This window comes from Manihot esculenta, chromosome 2 (genome assembly GCF_001659605.2).
Source record: "Manihot esculenta cultivar AM560-2 chromosome 2, M.esculenta_v8, whole genome shotgun sequence".
Classification (NCBI taxonomy): domain Eukaryota; kingdom Viridiplantae; phylum Streptophyta; class Magnoliopsida; order Malpighiales; family Euphorbiaceae; genus Manihot; species Manihot esculenta.
In genome coordinates, this window is record NC_035162.2 from 614,445 (window position 1) to 630,285 (window position 15,841).

The following is a 15,841-nucleotide window of genomic DNA, read 5'->3' on the forward strand; positions in this document are numbered from 1 at the left end:
AAAAACCGACCGTTATATATGATTATAAATATCTTGAGATAATATAATAAAATTATAACGGACATATTTAATATTATATTTAAATCTCATAAATAAAATATTTAATCACTATAAAATCTTCAACGATCATAAAATCTTCAATTTTCAACGAATATAAAATTTTTAATGAGTATAAAGTCTTTTGAAATTTAAACTAATTTTACAATGCTATTTACTTAATTGTCCTTAAACAAGTAAGCAAAATAGGAGAAATGGTAATTTGGACAATGCATGTGCATAAAGGACATGCAATCCAACACCGACAGTTCTTCCTCCTGTGTTATGAGGAAGTGTAGGTCCAATTTGAAATTAGACGCACTAGTTATTAACACAAGGAAGAGAGAAACCAAGGTCGAGCCTGGTCATGCTAAGTGCTGTTGATGAATCTGGTTTCCTCAAAAACAGGTTTCCCTCCAAATCTGGATCACCTGGGTCATGTTAGTCAGGAGTAGGGCCCCATGCATCATTACCTTGAAGATACTCTCTATGTCAACCACCACATGATGCAAACCCACACCATGTTCTTATTGTCCAATTACTCTTCTCATTTCCCTATACTTTAATGCAAAATCAACTAGAAACATCACATGTTAATAATCCTTGAATATGGATTCTGGCTCCATCATTTTGCATTTTGTTTATCCCAAACTCATTAAACAAAGTATGTATTATATAACCATATGTCTTACATATTTCAATCAATACGATATTAATAAGTAGAAATTATTATAATTTTAACCAACACTTGATCTATTCAATCGACTTATCACTCATAAATATCACATTATATTTATTTTCTAAAGTTTGTGTTTTTTTCTTTTTATATGTTTCTACTACTATTTCTTTTTCTCTTTTATACACTATGCTATGTGGTATTGAGCGGATCAAAAACTGCTTTTGGGTCTCTAGAAACCATGATATCGGAGGCGGACCACAACCGTTCAGCTTCAGTTGAGCTGGATCCGAATTTCGACGGTGAAGCTTCATTACAGTCCGCAAAATACTTTCCAGAAACATTCAACAGTCTCGGATGAGTTGCTACGTAACACGTTGTAGCAGCAGCCTATTTACCGCAACAAAATTATTACTCCAACATGTTTTTATATCAAAATATAAGAATTAATTAATCTAATTAATTTTTCCCTCATTTATTAACTTATCATCACCTGAGGAATTGTCTTCAAGAGCTTTGACGCCATAAAAAACACTATATCTGCATATGCCAAAAAATTGATATAAAAGTATAATTACCAGAAAAGTGTGTCAATTAGAAAATATTGATCATTTATTTAAAATTTAAATTTAATAATTTAATTATAAAAATTAAATAATTAAATAAATAATCCTTTCTATTATTATTATTATTATTATTGAATTGCAGAATTCAGTTGAGTACGCCAAATGAGAAATAAGCATGTCTTGGTTAGAGGGACTTGTTTGGGACCTGTGAGTAGGCCTTCTCTTTCGCGGGTGAGTCTGGTTCTCACTATTCCTGGATGGATACAGTTGACGGTAATGTTGGCTTCCATTTGCTGCATTAATTATACGATTAAAGAAAGCATTAATGGCACAATTAATTCGCAGGGAAGAGGGGAAAAAAAAAAAGAATGAAAGAAAACAACAAATTTCGCTTTTCTTCTCAGCATTTAATAAATAGAAAAATAATAATTGAGCTCGCACCTTCAATCTCTGGGCAAGCTCCTTCGTGTGCAGAACGTTAGCCAGCTTCGAGAGAGCGTAAGCACGTGTGGCATCGTACTGACTGGATAGAGAGAGAGAGATATAAAAATTTCAGAAGAAAAAGGTCAAACCAGAGATCCACAAACGTACTAAAAAATAATTATTTGGTCCTCACCTTTTATTTCGGGAAATTTCTTGGAGATATTGGATAATGTGGCCGGAAAACCAGCCGTGAATGGCAGATGAAACGTTCACGATCCTACCTTGGATGCCAGATTCTTTTACTGTTCCGATCATCTTCCTCAGCAACAACTTCGTTAACAGAAAATGACCTGAAAAATCCATCAAATTTGTTTATTGAACATTATTATCTAATAAAAGCATGCATTTTCATTGCATGATTTACCAAGATAATTAGTGGCAAATGTCATCTCTATTCCGTCTTCCGATATTGCATGCTCGTGTGGGAACTTTCCGGCATTATTTCTGATGTGAAAAGAAGAAAAAAAGAATCAGTTTCCTTCCTTTTCTTAGGGACCAAATACAAAATAAATTTGCATATGAACAAATTGGAGTTGGTTGCGTGGAGATACATGAGGAGATTGAGAGGCAAATTGAGAGACTCGAACTCCCTAACGAAGCTTCGAACAGAGTTGAGAGAGCTAAGATCAAGCGCCATAACAATGATTTGAGAATCAGGAAACTCGGAAACTATACGCGCCTTGGTATCCTCGGCCGCTTTCATGTTCCGAGCCGGGAGTACCAGTCTCGCCCCTTGCTTCGCCAACACTCTCGCTGTCTCGGCTCCTATCCCTGAAGTGGCTCCTGGAAAACCAAACACACACACGATATAAACAAATAACTCGAAGACAAGATAACATTATCATTTAGGTGCAGGTGGAAAGTGGAATCGACTAGCTGACCAGTGATGATGGCAGTGATGGAACGCAGATCGCAGCCAGCGGTAACCTGGTCGGCGGTGGACTTAGAGCCGAAGCCAGTGGGGCCGGCTGAGCCGATGAGGTACTTGACAGTTTGCAGCATTTCTCTTCTCTTCTCTTCTGGGTGGTTAGGTTAGCGCAAGTAATGGAGGTACGTTGAGAAAGTGATATGGAATCAAATGAAGAAGAAAAGTACGTGTTTCGCAGGTACAGATAGAGAGTGGTGCTAGCGCTGGGGAAGCAGCGAAAAAAGCCTGTGTCTTTTTGTCAGAGATTTCGCAGCCAAGGCACGCCGCTTCGCATTTACTCGGAGAGAGAGAGAGAAAGAGAGAGTTAACGGAAAAGAGAAGTTGGGGTATGGATTTTATAAAAGTATCAGGTGGAGAGAGGATTATGTATTTGTCACTCATTGATTAGTGATTGAGTTTAGTGTTTTACTTGATCAAAGAGTAATCGTAGTTTTAAAATATCGGCAATTGATTTGTTAGACTTGGAGGGTAATGGCAAGTATAGTTATCCTCGGGGATTGAACCAAAATGAATCATCAATTTTGATTTCACCACGTATATATAAACTTGGCTTATTCGTTAGTGACACCAGATGACGTTGTAAATGATGCAATAATAATTCATATATTAAGAGAATGAACATAGTGTCTAACTGCTGAAAAAACATACATCTTATTTGGTAAATTCAAATTTAAAATTTTCCATCTTTCAATTTTCTACCCTAGTTACTTTTTATTTAATCATAAATAAATTTTAGTTATTATATTCTAAAAATAAATAACTTTAAATTATAATTTTATTCTTGAGATTTATCATTTTAATTTTTTTGTTTTTAAAATATTACTAGTGTTTTATATTTTAGTATATCATTGGTCATCTTTCAAATTTTTAGATATATATAGTATCTAGATGAATGTTATTTTTGTTGTTTTCTATATTAAATTGTATATATAAATCATTTCTATACATGATTGCATATAGGGGGTATGCGAATTGATGTATTAGATACAAAATAATTGCTTAGTTGGGACAGTAACTAAATTAAGATTCAGAAAAAAAAAAAGGATTATTTATACTGAAAGTATTATTTTAGATCAATAGATAAATCTAGTGTTTAGAATGAAGGTATTTTTAAATTGTACTTTTAAAAAATAAATTAAATAATGCCGTATATAAATTGAAAAATGTAAAATTCATAGTTCAATATTACAAATTAAACTCAATATTCATAAATATTAATAATTCATTGAACTAAAATGATGCTATAAATGGGACACTAATTACGGATGAAAAATAAATTAAAAAAATAATTAATTAATCTGTTAAAAAATAAATTGAAAAATAATTAATTAATCTATAAAAAAAATTGAAGTAATTTATCTATAAACAGTTATTTTTGACGCATAAATTAATAATTTATTATAAAAATATAGTTTGAACTTAGAATAAATATGTATGTTTGTTTTTATACTATAAAAAAATAGAATTAGTAGTGAATTTTTAAAAAATTCATCTTATATTAACTAATAGATAAGAGACATTATAATTATAAACGTGACATAAATTTATTAAATTTTATTTTTTAATGATAATTTATGTTATAAAAAATTTAATTGATTCATAGAGGACATGTCTTCTGTCATTCCGTACATCAATTATTATAATACTCAAATCTTTTTTCTTTCGCGTAAAACTTTCATACTCAAATATCATTTTATTAGAATTCTATCGTATGACAGAGTAATATGATAATATTTCATGATATACTTTAATGAATATTGTGCATATTATTACTAAATTATAATTTATTAAAATATCTATAAAATTATGTTGGTCCAATTTAGTTTCTAAAATTGGAAGCTCAATTTTTCAGTTGAGAACGGAGTAGTCTATTAGGTGAGTTATATGTTAAGAGGTGAATTGTATTTTTTTAGTCAATGGATTAAGCCAAGTTAAGCAAGATCATATTTTTAATTTTGATATATTTTAATTTAAATATCACTTTTAATTAATTTATTTTATATTAAAATAAATGAATAAATTATTTTAATTTTATTTTCATTAAAATAATTCTCAATTGAAAGAGCCATTATTTTCAAATTTCAAGTTAAAAATTCCATTTCAATTTCATTTTACCGTAAATCCCATCCTGTACTCAAACAATAAGTTTGAACTGTATATATGAGTAGTTTGTACCATTAAATTCATACTCACATAGATTTCAAATTTTTATTTTTTATTATTTTATTAAATTGAGTCTTTATATTTTTATATAATTATATTAAAAAGATTAATGCGTGTGTTCGATTTCGAGTAAAATTTAGATTTTAAAAAAAAAGTTATATGTATAGTGAGAAAAAGGAATAAATAAACTAATTGATATGTTTAGGCAAGTGTGTGTTAGTGATTGGTTGAGATGAGTCGGCGATTAATAAAAAGGAGAGAAATCGTTGGCACGAGGATAGAGGTGGCAGACTGTGACTGTGAGTATATAGTCAAAGAAGAATCGCACGTGAGGGTTGCAAATTGGTCAATCCTACGGCGTAGAATCTGGCATTTCATTGGGTTGTAATGAAGTTACCCCTTTGGTTATTTGCAAATATAGTGGAGTATTTCTTTATTAATTGAAACAATAAATCCAAAATAAACAAATATATTTAGGATAGCTAATCAGAGAAATGTAATTAATTTATTTTTCAATTTAGTATTCTTGAGAGATTATTTCCTAATCTTAATGTTGCCTCATCCGAGATCACTTGTAATTAAAATACAATTCTTAAAATACATGATACAAATGATTTTAACCTATTATGAATAAGTTTATCCGTTGTTATTTTGGTTAATATAGATAGTCAACACCATATTTTATACAGTTGTGATATATGGAATCATAATTATATATACTACGGTCATTTGATGAAAAATAACAAAAAGTAAAAAATATTTATTTTATATGTTAAAATTTTATTAATAGATTATGATTTTATCATATAAGGTAAAAAGGAAAGGAAATTAAGAAAAGCGGGTGAAAGAAGAGTGTATAATTAATTTGTTGGGTCACGAGTATCTATTGCATTGCATTAAAGCGTGTTGGTTTAGGGATAGGTGAGGTATAGAGCCCTTTGACAACTGCCGGTACCTAAAGAGCTAAAAAGGTTCCTATGTATAATAAAATAATTCATAACTATTTAATTTATATAATTTAATAAACTTAATTATTTTTTATTTGTGAAAAATATATGTTAAATAATTTTTACCATTAGTTAAATAAACTAAATAATTATTATTTATAAAGTTATAAAAGTAAATAGTTATGTATAAAATTATAAATACTAATAAAAATGATAATATTTTAGTAATTTCACATATATTAAAAATTTAAATATTTAAAAAACTAAATAGTTAACTTTTAAAAGACATAAATATACTAAGTCAGATAAACTATTTAAAGATCAATTTATAAAAATTATATGGATTAATTTTAATTATATAGATTTGATTTAAATAAATATTTTTCTTTCAGTGAAATTCATATGTGAAATTTACTTTTTAGTCTCTGAGGTTTAACGTAATTAACACTTCTGTCCCTCTATTTTGGCGACCCAACACTTAAGTCCCTCATTTTCTCTTCCGTCCAAATTCGTAGTCCTTCCGTCCATTTAAACCGTTTGGTCAAAGAGTCAAAGGTGAGATGTGATAATCCCTCTATTTTGGCGACTCAACACTTAAGTCCCTCACTTTCTCTTCCGTCCAAATTCGTAATCCTTCCGTCCATTTAAACCGTTTGGTCAAAGAGTCAAAGGTGAGATGTGATAATTTTTTTCAAAAATACCCTTCTTTCAATGTGAAATTTCAGAAGAAGAAGAAGTTGCAGAAAGGGGAAGAAGAAGAAGAAGAAGAAGAAGAAGAAGTTGCAGAAAGGGGAAGAAGAAGAAGAAGAAGAAGAAGAGCAGAAAGAAGAAGAAGTTGCAGAAAGGGGAAGAAGAAGAAGAAGAAGAAGAAGAAGAAGAAGAAGAAGAAGTTGCAGAAAGGGGAAGAAGAAGAAGAAGAAGAAGAAGAAGTTGCAGAAAGGGGAAGAAGAAGAAGAAGAAGAAGAAGAAGAAGAAGAAGTTGCAGAAGAAGTTGCAGAAAAAGTTGCAGAAAGGGGAAGAAGAAGAAGAAGAAGAGGGTTAATTTTGTCAATTCACGTGTTCCAAACGGCTATTTTGGACGGAAGGACTACGAAGTTGGACAGAAAATAAAGTGAGGGATTTAAGTGTTGGGTCGCCAAAATAGAGGGATAGAAGTGTTAATTACGTTAAATCTCAAGGACTACAAAGTAATTTTCCCAACTCATATATATAAAAGCACATATAAATATATCTATAAAGAATATCAACTATAATCAACTTTTTTAAATAATTATTTAACACTCTTCATTTTATTCAACATACCAATTACAATCAATTTTTTATTTTTTTAAATAGCTATTTAAAACTCTTCATTTTGTTCCATTTCAAAAAAAAAAAAAAAAAAAAAACACTCTTTATTTTGTTAATTGAATAATATAATGAATAGCAATTAATTAAGAAGAGAGAATAATAATTGACAGAAAACAACCTTTCTCAATTTACCCCTTTTTCAACAAAATCTAAAATATATTTTTCCAGTCCTAACACAATTCAGGTTTACGAATTTCATGATATGCAGGTAAGGGATTCCATAAAGATGGCCATATGTTTAGTTGGGAGTTCGACTAGCCCATCCGCAAATCTTAACATAATCTGTTTTCAGTTTCATTTGTTAATTAAGATGTTGACATAAGCTTGATAATTAAATATTAAGAAATAAATCCACCAGCTTTGGAAGCATTATTGTGTGATCAATGCTTTTACTCTCTACTAGAGCATATCCAAACATGATCAGGAACAGGAAACCTAATATTCTCCAATTAACAACATTAGCTGGACGACTTGCTATAGGATTCTCTTGCATAATTTTCTTGGGTTAAAATGATCATCATATCATAACCACAAGAAAGATAATCTACAGACCAGACAATTTGATTAATGGTTTTTATTTTCCTTTTGTCATCTCTCAGCATAGGTGGCCAAATCAGCAATCTATCTTATGATTTTGAGGCCATCCAAACTGCTCCAGAAAAGCCAATGCAACTCCATTTGACCAACCAAATCCAGTCTGCATTCGCAGCCACCAAAGACATTAAGAAGTTGGTAGAACATCAGCAGCAAGGTCATTACATAAATCTATAATATATGCTCTTCCACAGTTCGGTTTAGGATTTTGTATATACCTGAGGTAAATATTTACCACCTCCTCCAAATTCTCCACACTTTTCTACATTGTATTTTTCATGCATAGCACCCGTTTTCTTGTACGTGACATAGTTGGTTTTAATCCATCTCATAGCTATGTCTTCTGCCAGTGACTTTGCTTCTTGTAATCCAGATCTTGTCAGACCTTCAACTATAATGTGTTGAAGTGGAGCCCAACCATTTGGAAAGTCCCTGTTGATACATTGCAACATTGAAAATTAGTGTCTGGACCCAGACAAGGTATGTGTGAAATATGTTACTTACCATTGTTCTCCTGAATTGGTTAAAGAAGTGGCAATTCCAGCAGCACAAAGTAAGCCTGAATTCTGAAGACTTCTCATGATTCTCTTCACCAAATCACCATCTTTGCGTATGTGCAAACCAAAAGCATAAATCAGAATTCACCCGACAAATATATACTTGTAAGTTGGTATAGACTAATATTTCAATTATTATCTCATCAATCAAAGTGCTTTAGTTCATAGTTCCAACTAAGTTATTATGAGTTATCTAGCTATAGTGCTCATCAAACTCTGGGGCTGTGAAGCTGAAAACACTGCTTAGGAAAGATGATCTTAATTGCACTTTATATAGGATTGCGCTTTGAATTACAGAACTTCCACTGAAACCTCAAGACAAAGACTCCAAAATATGCTGGAAGGGTCTGTCATGCTTATACATACAGTGTCTCAAAGTGGATAATGAGAGTAAGTAACCTGAATTGAACACATCAATCCACAAAGGAGAAAAGTTTGAAGCAAACACATTCGGATTCTGGTTACAAGCATTCCATATTTGAGTTTCCTGAATAATAAACGAAAGAATCAGCAAAAGAACTGCAGGAGATGTTACAATTATCAGATACGGCTTCAGCAGCAGTTCAAGAGTATAACACCTGACATATGGTGCCAGTAGGGAGCCAGTAGTCAAGCCACTGTCCCATTTTTTCATTCCAGAAAACAGAGTTGATTGCTCTCTTTCTTGCTTGAGCAGCTTCCAAGAAACTCTCTGCTATGCCTTCCTCTCCAGTTTCTTTTGCCAAGAAGGCAATGTCTAGTTCCATCTGCATAATTAGAGACAATATACTTTGTCATCCAAAGTGCAGAAAGTAATAATTTTGAGACTTCCTATCCTGTACTCAAGTCATACCTTGAGTATGAATACATTTAAATCAACAGGTAAGATAGATGTTGTAGCCAATGTTGTAAACTCAGAAGGATTCCTGAAATAGTAAAACAAAACAATTGGACGTCTTTATTCAATTTGTGGGTATTCTAAATTTCTAATGTGAAATTTTACTCAGGCCTGAGTACTGCAAACTTAGCAGAGTAGGATTGAGCACTGCTGGTGTTTTCATGAGCATATGTACCTCATCCATCTTGTACTGAAATCCCAACCAGATTCAGCAGCTGAAGCCAGTTCTCGGTAAAATTGCTGTTTCTCAGAGTCATTCAAGAGCTTGGAAGCATATCTCTTGTCCTGCAAAGAAGATGTAAGTTAACAAATTGTACCTCCAAGATTCCACGCCATATTGTTCAAAGTTCCGAAAAACATGCTAAGGTAACTAAGCTGGAGGGGAGAACACACCTTGGCTGAAGATTCGGGCCTAGGTTTATTCCACATTGCATAATACCGACTTAGTGTGTGATTTATACCTTGAGCATCCTGGATTGTGACTTTGTGTATTTCTGCAGCAAGAAAATGCCTTTTAAGTTCAAAAATGAAGCGAAGAAGGCAAAGCAAAGGCAATACATAGTACCAGAATTCCAAAATTGATGTTCCTTAATCAACACGGACAACGCCTTCTTAGCCAATTCCATATCACCATTCCTGTCATATATACCACATACCATTGCACTTAGGAGTGGAGGCTGGCTGCAAAAAGTACCCCAGTTGTGGAACTAGTAGTTAGATATGCTAGTTCAAGAAAGAATGAAATATGTCAATTTTTTTTTGCTATGTCAGGTAATAAAATTTTAGACAAAGAATGGAGTTAACCCAAAATCAAATGAAAACCATTAAATCTAACCAAGTCTTAACCCAAAATCAAATGAAAACCATTAAATCTAACCAAGTCTTTTTACATGTTAACAGAGAGCATATATCCTGTAAGGGTTGCAAAAGTCTAGGATGTCTCAGTGATCAATATTTTAGACTTCTCATATTACAAGATTTAACCTCCAAGTCATAATGGAGCAAGCAAGCTTAGCATTGCAGCGGCTCACATTCAGTCTCTATGGACCACCTTTTACATGTAAGTGGCTGTGGCAGCAATTTCTACTTGAATACAAGTAAGAGATGGGATAGGAAAAGTAGCTTTCGAGCTAGCAAATTGTTGATTAAATTGAATGGCAGAGAGAAACAGGACAAGCATTAATGAGAAAGAGCTAAGTATAGAAACCATATATATTGCAATTAAAGGAACAACTGCTGTATCAGAGTTAAATCCAGACAAACACCTCCCCACATCCCCCCCCCCCAAAAAAAAAAAAAAAAAAAAAAAAAAAAAAGAAGTTATAGAAATATTACCTCCTATTGGTGTAATAGGCCCTTGCTCCATTAAGGGCGTAGCCATATGTATTTACAAGGTAAATCAGATTAGTCACAATTGCTTTCGCAGTCTCGTACATTTTACTTGCAAGCAAGCCCCTGCAAGATAAGTCTTTATAGCATCAGACTGATTTCCACCAATAAATTTAACCCACACCACAATGAAAACCCTTATTCCCTTCTTCAGAAGAAATCCTAGTATGCAAATGGCCAGAATTAAACCTAAACCCTTTACTAATTCCTAAACTATGCCCAATAACAGAGAAAAACGCAGGAAGTCCGAGAAAATGTAAACAAATATAAAAACAAACAAAATAACGTGACTAAGACTAACCTGATCACCCAATAGGAATCCCAATAATAAACTTCTCGAAAACGTGAGCCCGGTACGACGCCTGGCGCCGGCAAGGGAAGCAAAGTATGCAATTCAGGTTGCTTTCGAACCTCATCCGAGACCTTTGTACTTAAATTCTTCCATAAAGAATGAACTTCCAGTGCCCATGCTCTCACTTCTGGATTCTCCACTCTGGGCAAGAACCCATCAGGCTTCGGCAGAAAATCCGGTGGGTCATAGTATACTGTATCATTCCCTGCATCCAGAAAATACATTGTTAAAAAATCCTCCAAATCGTTAACCGAAACAGTCCCATTTTCAGTCCTTGGAAGCTCATCGAAGGCCTTCTCAGTGGTTGAGAGATTGTACTTCAAGGACAAATCAACGTAACGCTTAGGATCAAAGTGTCTGTCCACAAAGGTGGATTGTGCAGTTTCTTGAACATGTTCAAGAAAGGTAACCAAGGGCGTTGTGGGAACTACAGAACCAATGCCCTTGCTTATAAAACTAAGATCAAGCTTTTGAGAATGATGGGAGCTTGCCATTATTGATTAAGAGTAAAAATGAAGGTTTGATTAGAGAAGGAGCTAAGCAATTGGATTTGGGTGCATGAAATGGAGTGGAATTTCAATAGGAAGCTAGCAGTTGACTCTTTGTCCTGTTCCTAAGAGTAGTGGAACTATACCAAGTGATGGAATTTATTCATGTTGATCATATTAACTTTGCAGTTATATAAATCGAACCAAACGATTTTTTTTTAAAAAATTTCAATAATTTATAAATATCCTGAAGTTTGATCGTGACCCAAAGCACATGAATGCATTGTATTTGAAAAGTAGGCACAGATTTCTGTAAAAAATTTACATCACTCAGTAGTGCTGAAGTTGGTTGCGAGAATTATTTTATAATTATAATTAAAAAACTTCTAATCATAACAAAATATTTAATGTAATTTAAATAAATCTTAAAATTAATATAAATAATTAAGCACTCATGTTGATTGATACATATTTAATCCAACTCGATTTTTTTAGAAGAGAAGTTTTGTCTTTTTTATAGGGAATAAAGTTTCAATTCTTAACTTTAGCGGCTTCACAAATTTCATGAGACGAATTTCCAGTCAAAAGGGAAATTTCATTTGATCACTGGGTGGACGATCATTATGAGCATTCATTCGTTGAACCTTCCTTTGGAAAAATACCTTTTTATTGAAATAGCCTTTGAGAAAATAGCACTATTACGAAACAACCATAAAAAGCATTATTTATCTCCAAAAAACGAAGAGAAGATGGATGAAAGAATCAATTAGAGACCAGAATTCCATCATTTTAAACAACCAAAATGACCAACTGTATTATTGAATCTCGATTAGACGAGAAGGCCAAACCCAGAGATCGAAAGAAAGAGAGAGAGACGAGGAAAGATCACAAAAAGCTCCTCAGATCATTAATATTCAGCTCATGCTGGGTAAGCTTCAGAAATTGGAACGACGTATGGCATCTTGCTGGAATCATCACTGGAGCTATTTATGAAAACTCAATTTCATAAGAGAAAAAACCCTAACCCTAATCCCAAATGTCCTCGCACAGTATTCGGCCTCAAACATCCTCCATTTGTTAAGTGTATATATATGGGCGAAGAGGCCCAAACTTCACCGACCAGACACTTTCCCTTTTACCTGCTAGTCATGTGAGCTCGCTTAGTCACTGTCGATTCAAATTTAAAATTACACAAAGCTAAACTCGAACTTAAATTATCAACGAGATAATAATAATAATAATGATACATCCTACAAGTCGGTTTCAAATCCGATGAATCATTGAATTAAAATAGTTGCTTTTGAAAAAAAAAAAAAAGAACTAAAATGCTCGAAATTGGTTGGGACTGAACCTACAGTCAAATATATTCGGAGGATCTCATGTGAAAATCACATGACAACCACGTGATGATCCCAACTGAAAAAACAAAAGGCATCCAACAACTGTGGCAGTTGAGAAGATTAATTACAAAAGCCATGTTGTATAATTAATTGTATGTATTTGTGCGAAGCGTACAATACAACTTCTCTTTATCACATCATATGCATACCCATCTCCATTTAATGCTAAACTGCTCTTTTATTCTTTATTCTGATTTTTTTTAATTTTATTTTCTCTATATATTCAAGTTTAACCTGATACTACATTAACGTCTCAAATTGAGCAAGACGTGATTTTCTTTTTTACCCATTTTGAAGAACAGATAAAAAAAAAAAAAAGCAACATATATAGATAGGCATAGGAGAGGGAATTGAATACCTCAAAGTTCAAGAAGTGTTACCCTCAAAAAATGGCTCTCCCTGGAAATCAGCACAGCGTTCCCTCACTCAGCAACATACCTTTTCTTTTTCCTCGCACATTACTAAACCCAATACCAGGGCCGCCATCTCTCTCCATCACGATGCCTGCCATCGTCTAGTTATTTTCTTCTACACTTGTCACATTAATCTTTATAAGACATAGGTGCAAAGGAAACTACTGTACTTGCTTCCCTGCGTGAAGACATCATTGTAACCCCTATTTCTCCCACTTATCCTGCCTAAGGATAAATCAACACAAACGAGAGTTTAGGTTCATGCGTTGGTAAAACAATTCTGTGGAAGCTTCCAGACAAATAACTATGCCACAACTCATTATGAACAACATTGGAAAAGATCCTCCCCTAAACACACCAGAAAAAAGTCTTTGGAATCACCACCACCATGTACTTCACAAGAGATTTTTATATCTCTCTCATGCTTGCAAACTCAATTTTATCGGTATAGAAACCAAACTATACAGCAGTTTTAGCATCCAGAAAACTCAAGTTCAACACGCAAATTCTCTGGACAAAGGAAATAAAATTCCTTCAATATAACTGGTAAAAATCACTTCCCTGAGAAGAAAATCACTGCCTTTTTTCTGACATGGAAAAGGCTAGGCCTAACTCAGCCAAGGTATTCGTGCATCAACTATATAAAAGAAAATGTAAATGACACCAGATAGACAATACTTGCTGGACGTGTATGGAAGGCAAAGCAATTCATTTGTCTTTTAGGCAATAAATCTTGGAAGCAGAATACTGGCTTGGGTAATACAAGAGACAATAACCCCGAAAATCTGGATGCTAAACCAGGGAAGCAGATGACTGAAAACCAGCTCCCTGGTTGACTGCAAAAGCTAAGTAGTGTCAGTAACTCAGCCATTCTATTTTCATCAATTATTTACTGATTTCAAAGTAAAACCGATGTAAACTCTAGTAACTGCTTCAGAAGATTCCCATAGGAAGAAAAAAGAAAGTCTTTATAAAGACTGAAACAAGTGCAAACTAGGAAGTGGCAGAAAACGGAAAGAAACACCTGAAGAAGAGTCAACTCCATGGAATTGTCGACTTCCAAGAGCAAGAAAGCTGCTACCTCCCCCAAGAGGGAAACCGAAGTTCAGCAAAAGAAAAGGGGCATGAAAGGGACGAGAGCAAGGCTGTATATAATCAGACGGTGCATCACTATGCTGCTTTGCTGGAAGAAGCATGAGGATCAGTAATGCTGGTACCTTGAACATTCATCGGAATGGCGTCTCGCTCAAGAATAGCACATGTATGTAGCACTTCTGTTAAGTTATACTAGGAATTAGGAACATTGCGCACATACAATGGGGAGAGAGAAGGAAGTGATATGAATGCTTATAGAGGCAAAGCAGTAGTAAGCAAGTCCAGGAAAACTCCTTTAAGTTGCAAATGATATTGGAAGCATAAGTCTACTCTTGTTTCACTTTTCATTTTAAAAAGTTCAACGGTTTTTCCCGGTAATTTGTTTCTCAGGGCATAATCATAAGGGTAATGCTGCATCAGTAAAACAGAATAATACCCATATACAGTGTAGATGCTACTTGTGATAAACAAATGCAAACAATCTGAAAGAAGAAGAGGAAGTGGGTAGAATAAATAAAAAAATCAAGTGAGACAAATGTAATAGTAACGTAACTGCCTAAGTGGACATAACTTCTACATCATCCTCTATTCCCGTTCAGGATGAAATCAAACTCAAACATTTCTTAGCAAGAATTAATCCATTGGTAGGGTAACCCAGGCCATTAGATTCATGACCACTTAGGTCAGGCTACTTGTACATGATAACCCTGCCTAAAGATTAATCAAGCAAGGAGGGAGTTTGTTTTAACAAACCTTCAGCAATAAATCATGGAAAATCACCATAGCATCATCTTGTGGTAAAAAGGCTAGCCGAGGTTCACAATTTTTCCTCATTTATATTAATGATAATATATTTGGACACTCAACACGTTACTGCTTTCCCATGTTCTGTATCACTACTAACGTCATATGTCCATGAAACCAAGAGCGCACTCTTTCCCTCTCTCTCTCTCTCTCTCACAAGCGCACACATACACAAACACAAACACATGCTCACATGACTCTTGCCAGTTGATATTGTGATGCTTCATGTGACTGATGACAAAGTTATTTGTGCCCTTTCATTTCAAACATCATCAGGTTACAACAGAAACTAGATGGTAAATAATTTCCCCGACAACTGGATAGTCAATTCAAATGAAATTCAATTTATTTTCACTGTAATTCCACGTTTAGACATATAGTAACTTATAATAACCAGCTCTTGCTAGCCTATCATCTAGAGAAGGACAAAAGGACTAATGACAAGTAATTTGCAATGAAAACCTAAAATTGTCAAAAATATTTAACTCCACTAGAACAGGGAAGTATATATATTAAAAAGAAAACTAAACCATCGAAACAAACCAATGTAGAAGAAGCTCAATTAAGCATCGAGCCCACAAATAACGTAAACGAATTCAACATTCACACGAGTAACAATCATGATAACAACAATCACGATATAATGATTTGTATTAATAAAACCCCGAAAATCCACAAACAGAACACAAATGTTGAAACTTTGGGGGCTGAGGGTTTTGGAGA

General features: G+C 33.6%; 2 protein-coding genes across 2 annotated transcripts; both read right to left on the reverse strand.

Annotated features, from left to right (window-relative positions):
* Positions 1-698: 698 nt before the first annotated feature.
* On the reverse strand, positions 699-3,050 carry LOC110610003 (short-chain dehydrogenase TIC 32 A, chloroplastic). The gene is made up of 8 exons (XM_021749858.2): positions 2,643-3,050; positions 2,313-2,544; positions 2,126-2,205; positions 1,895-2,051; positions 1,720-1,801; positions 1,484-1,571; positions 1,206-1,252; positions 699-1,102 (listed from the first exon to the last, which is right to left on the reverse strand). Exons 1-8 carry the CDS (start codon positions 2,761-2,763, stop codon positions 905-907), a joined length of 1,005 nt encoding a protein of 334 aa, XP_021605550.1. The 5' UTR covers positions 2,764-3,050; the 3' UTR covers positions 699-904.
* A 4,412-nt stretch (positions 3,051-7,462) lies between these two features.
* On the reverse strand, positions 7,463-11,584 carry LOC110605391 (trehalase). The gene is made up of 11 exons (XM_021743957.2): positions 10,868-11,584; positions 10,513-10,632; positions 9,743-9,858; positions 9,571-9,671; positions 9,353-9,462; positions 9,133-9,205; positions 8,879-9,046; positions 8,700-8,787; positions 8,248-8,347; positions 7,962-8,175; positions 7,463-7,846 (listed from the first exon to the last, which is right to left on the reverse strand). The coding sequence occupies exons 1-11, from the start codon at positions 11,410-11,412 to the stop codon at positions 7,763-7,765; spliced, it is 1,719 nt and encodes a 572-aa protein (XP_021599649.1). The 5' UTR covers positions 11,413-11,584; the 3' UTR covers positions 7,463-7,762.
* Between the last annotated feature and the right edge of the window lie 4,257 nt (positions 11,585-15,841).

What these genes read in the sequence shown, in the direction of transcription:
- LOC110610003 (XM_021749858.2), bottom strand. Translation starts at nt 2,763, where the DNA reads ATGCTGCAAACTGTCAAGTACCTCATCGGCTCAGCCGGCCCCACTGGC. An exon ending in TTGCCTCTCAATCTCCTCAT is followed by an intron (nt 2,206 to 2,312) that starts GTATCTCCACGC and finishes TTTTCACATCAG; the next exon opens with AAATAATGCCGGAAAGTTCC. An exon ending in GAAATTTCCCGAAATAAAAG is followed by an intron (nt 1,802 to 1,894) that starts GTGAGGACCAAA and finishes CTCTCTATCCAG; the next exon opens with TCAGTACGATGCCACACGTG.
- LOC110605391 (XM_021743957.2), bottom strand. Translation starts at nt 11,412, where the DNA reads ATGGCAAGCTCCCATCATTCTCAAAAGCTTGATCTTAGTTTTATAAGC. An exon ending in GCCTATTACACCAATAGGAG is followed by an intron (nt 9,859 to 10,512) that starts GTAATATTTCTA and finishes TACTTTTTGCAG; the next exon opens with CCAGCCTCCACTCCTAAGTG. An exon ending in CTACTGGCACCATATGTCAG is followed by an intron (nt 8,788 to 8,878) that starts GTGTTATACTCT and finishes TTTATTATTCAG; the next exon opens with GAAACTCAAATATGGAATGC.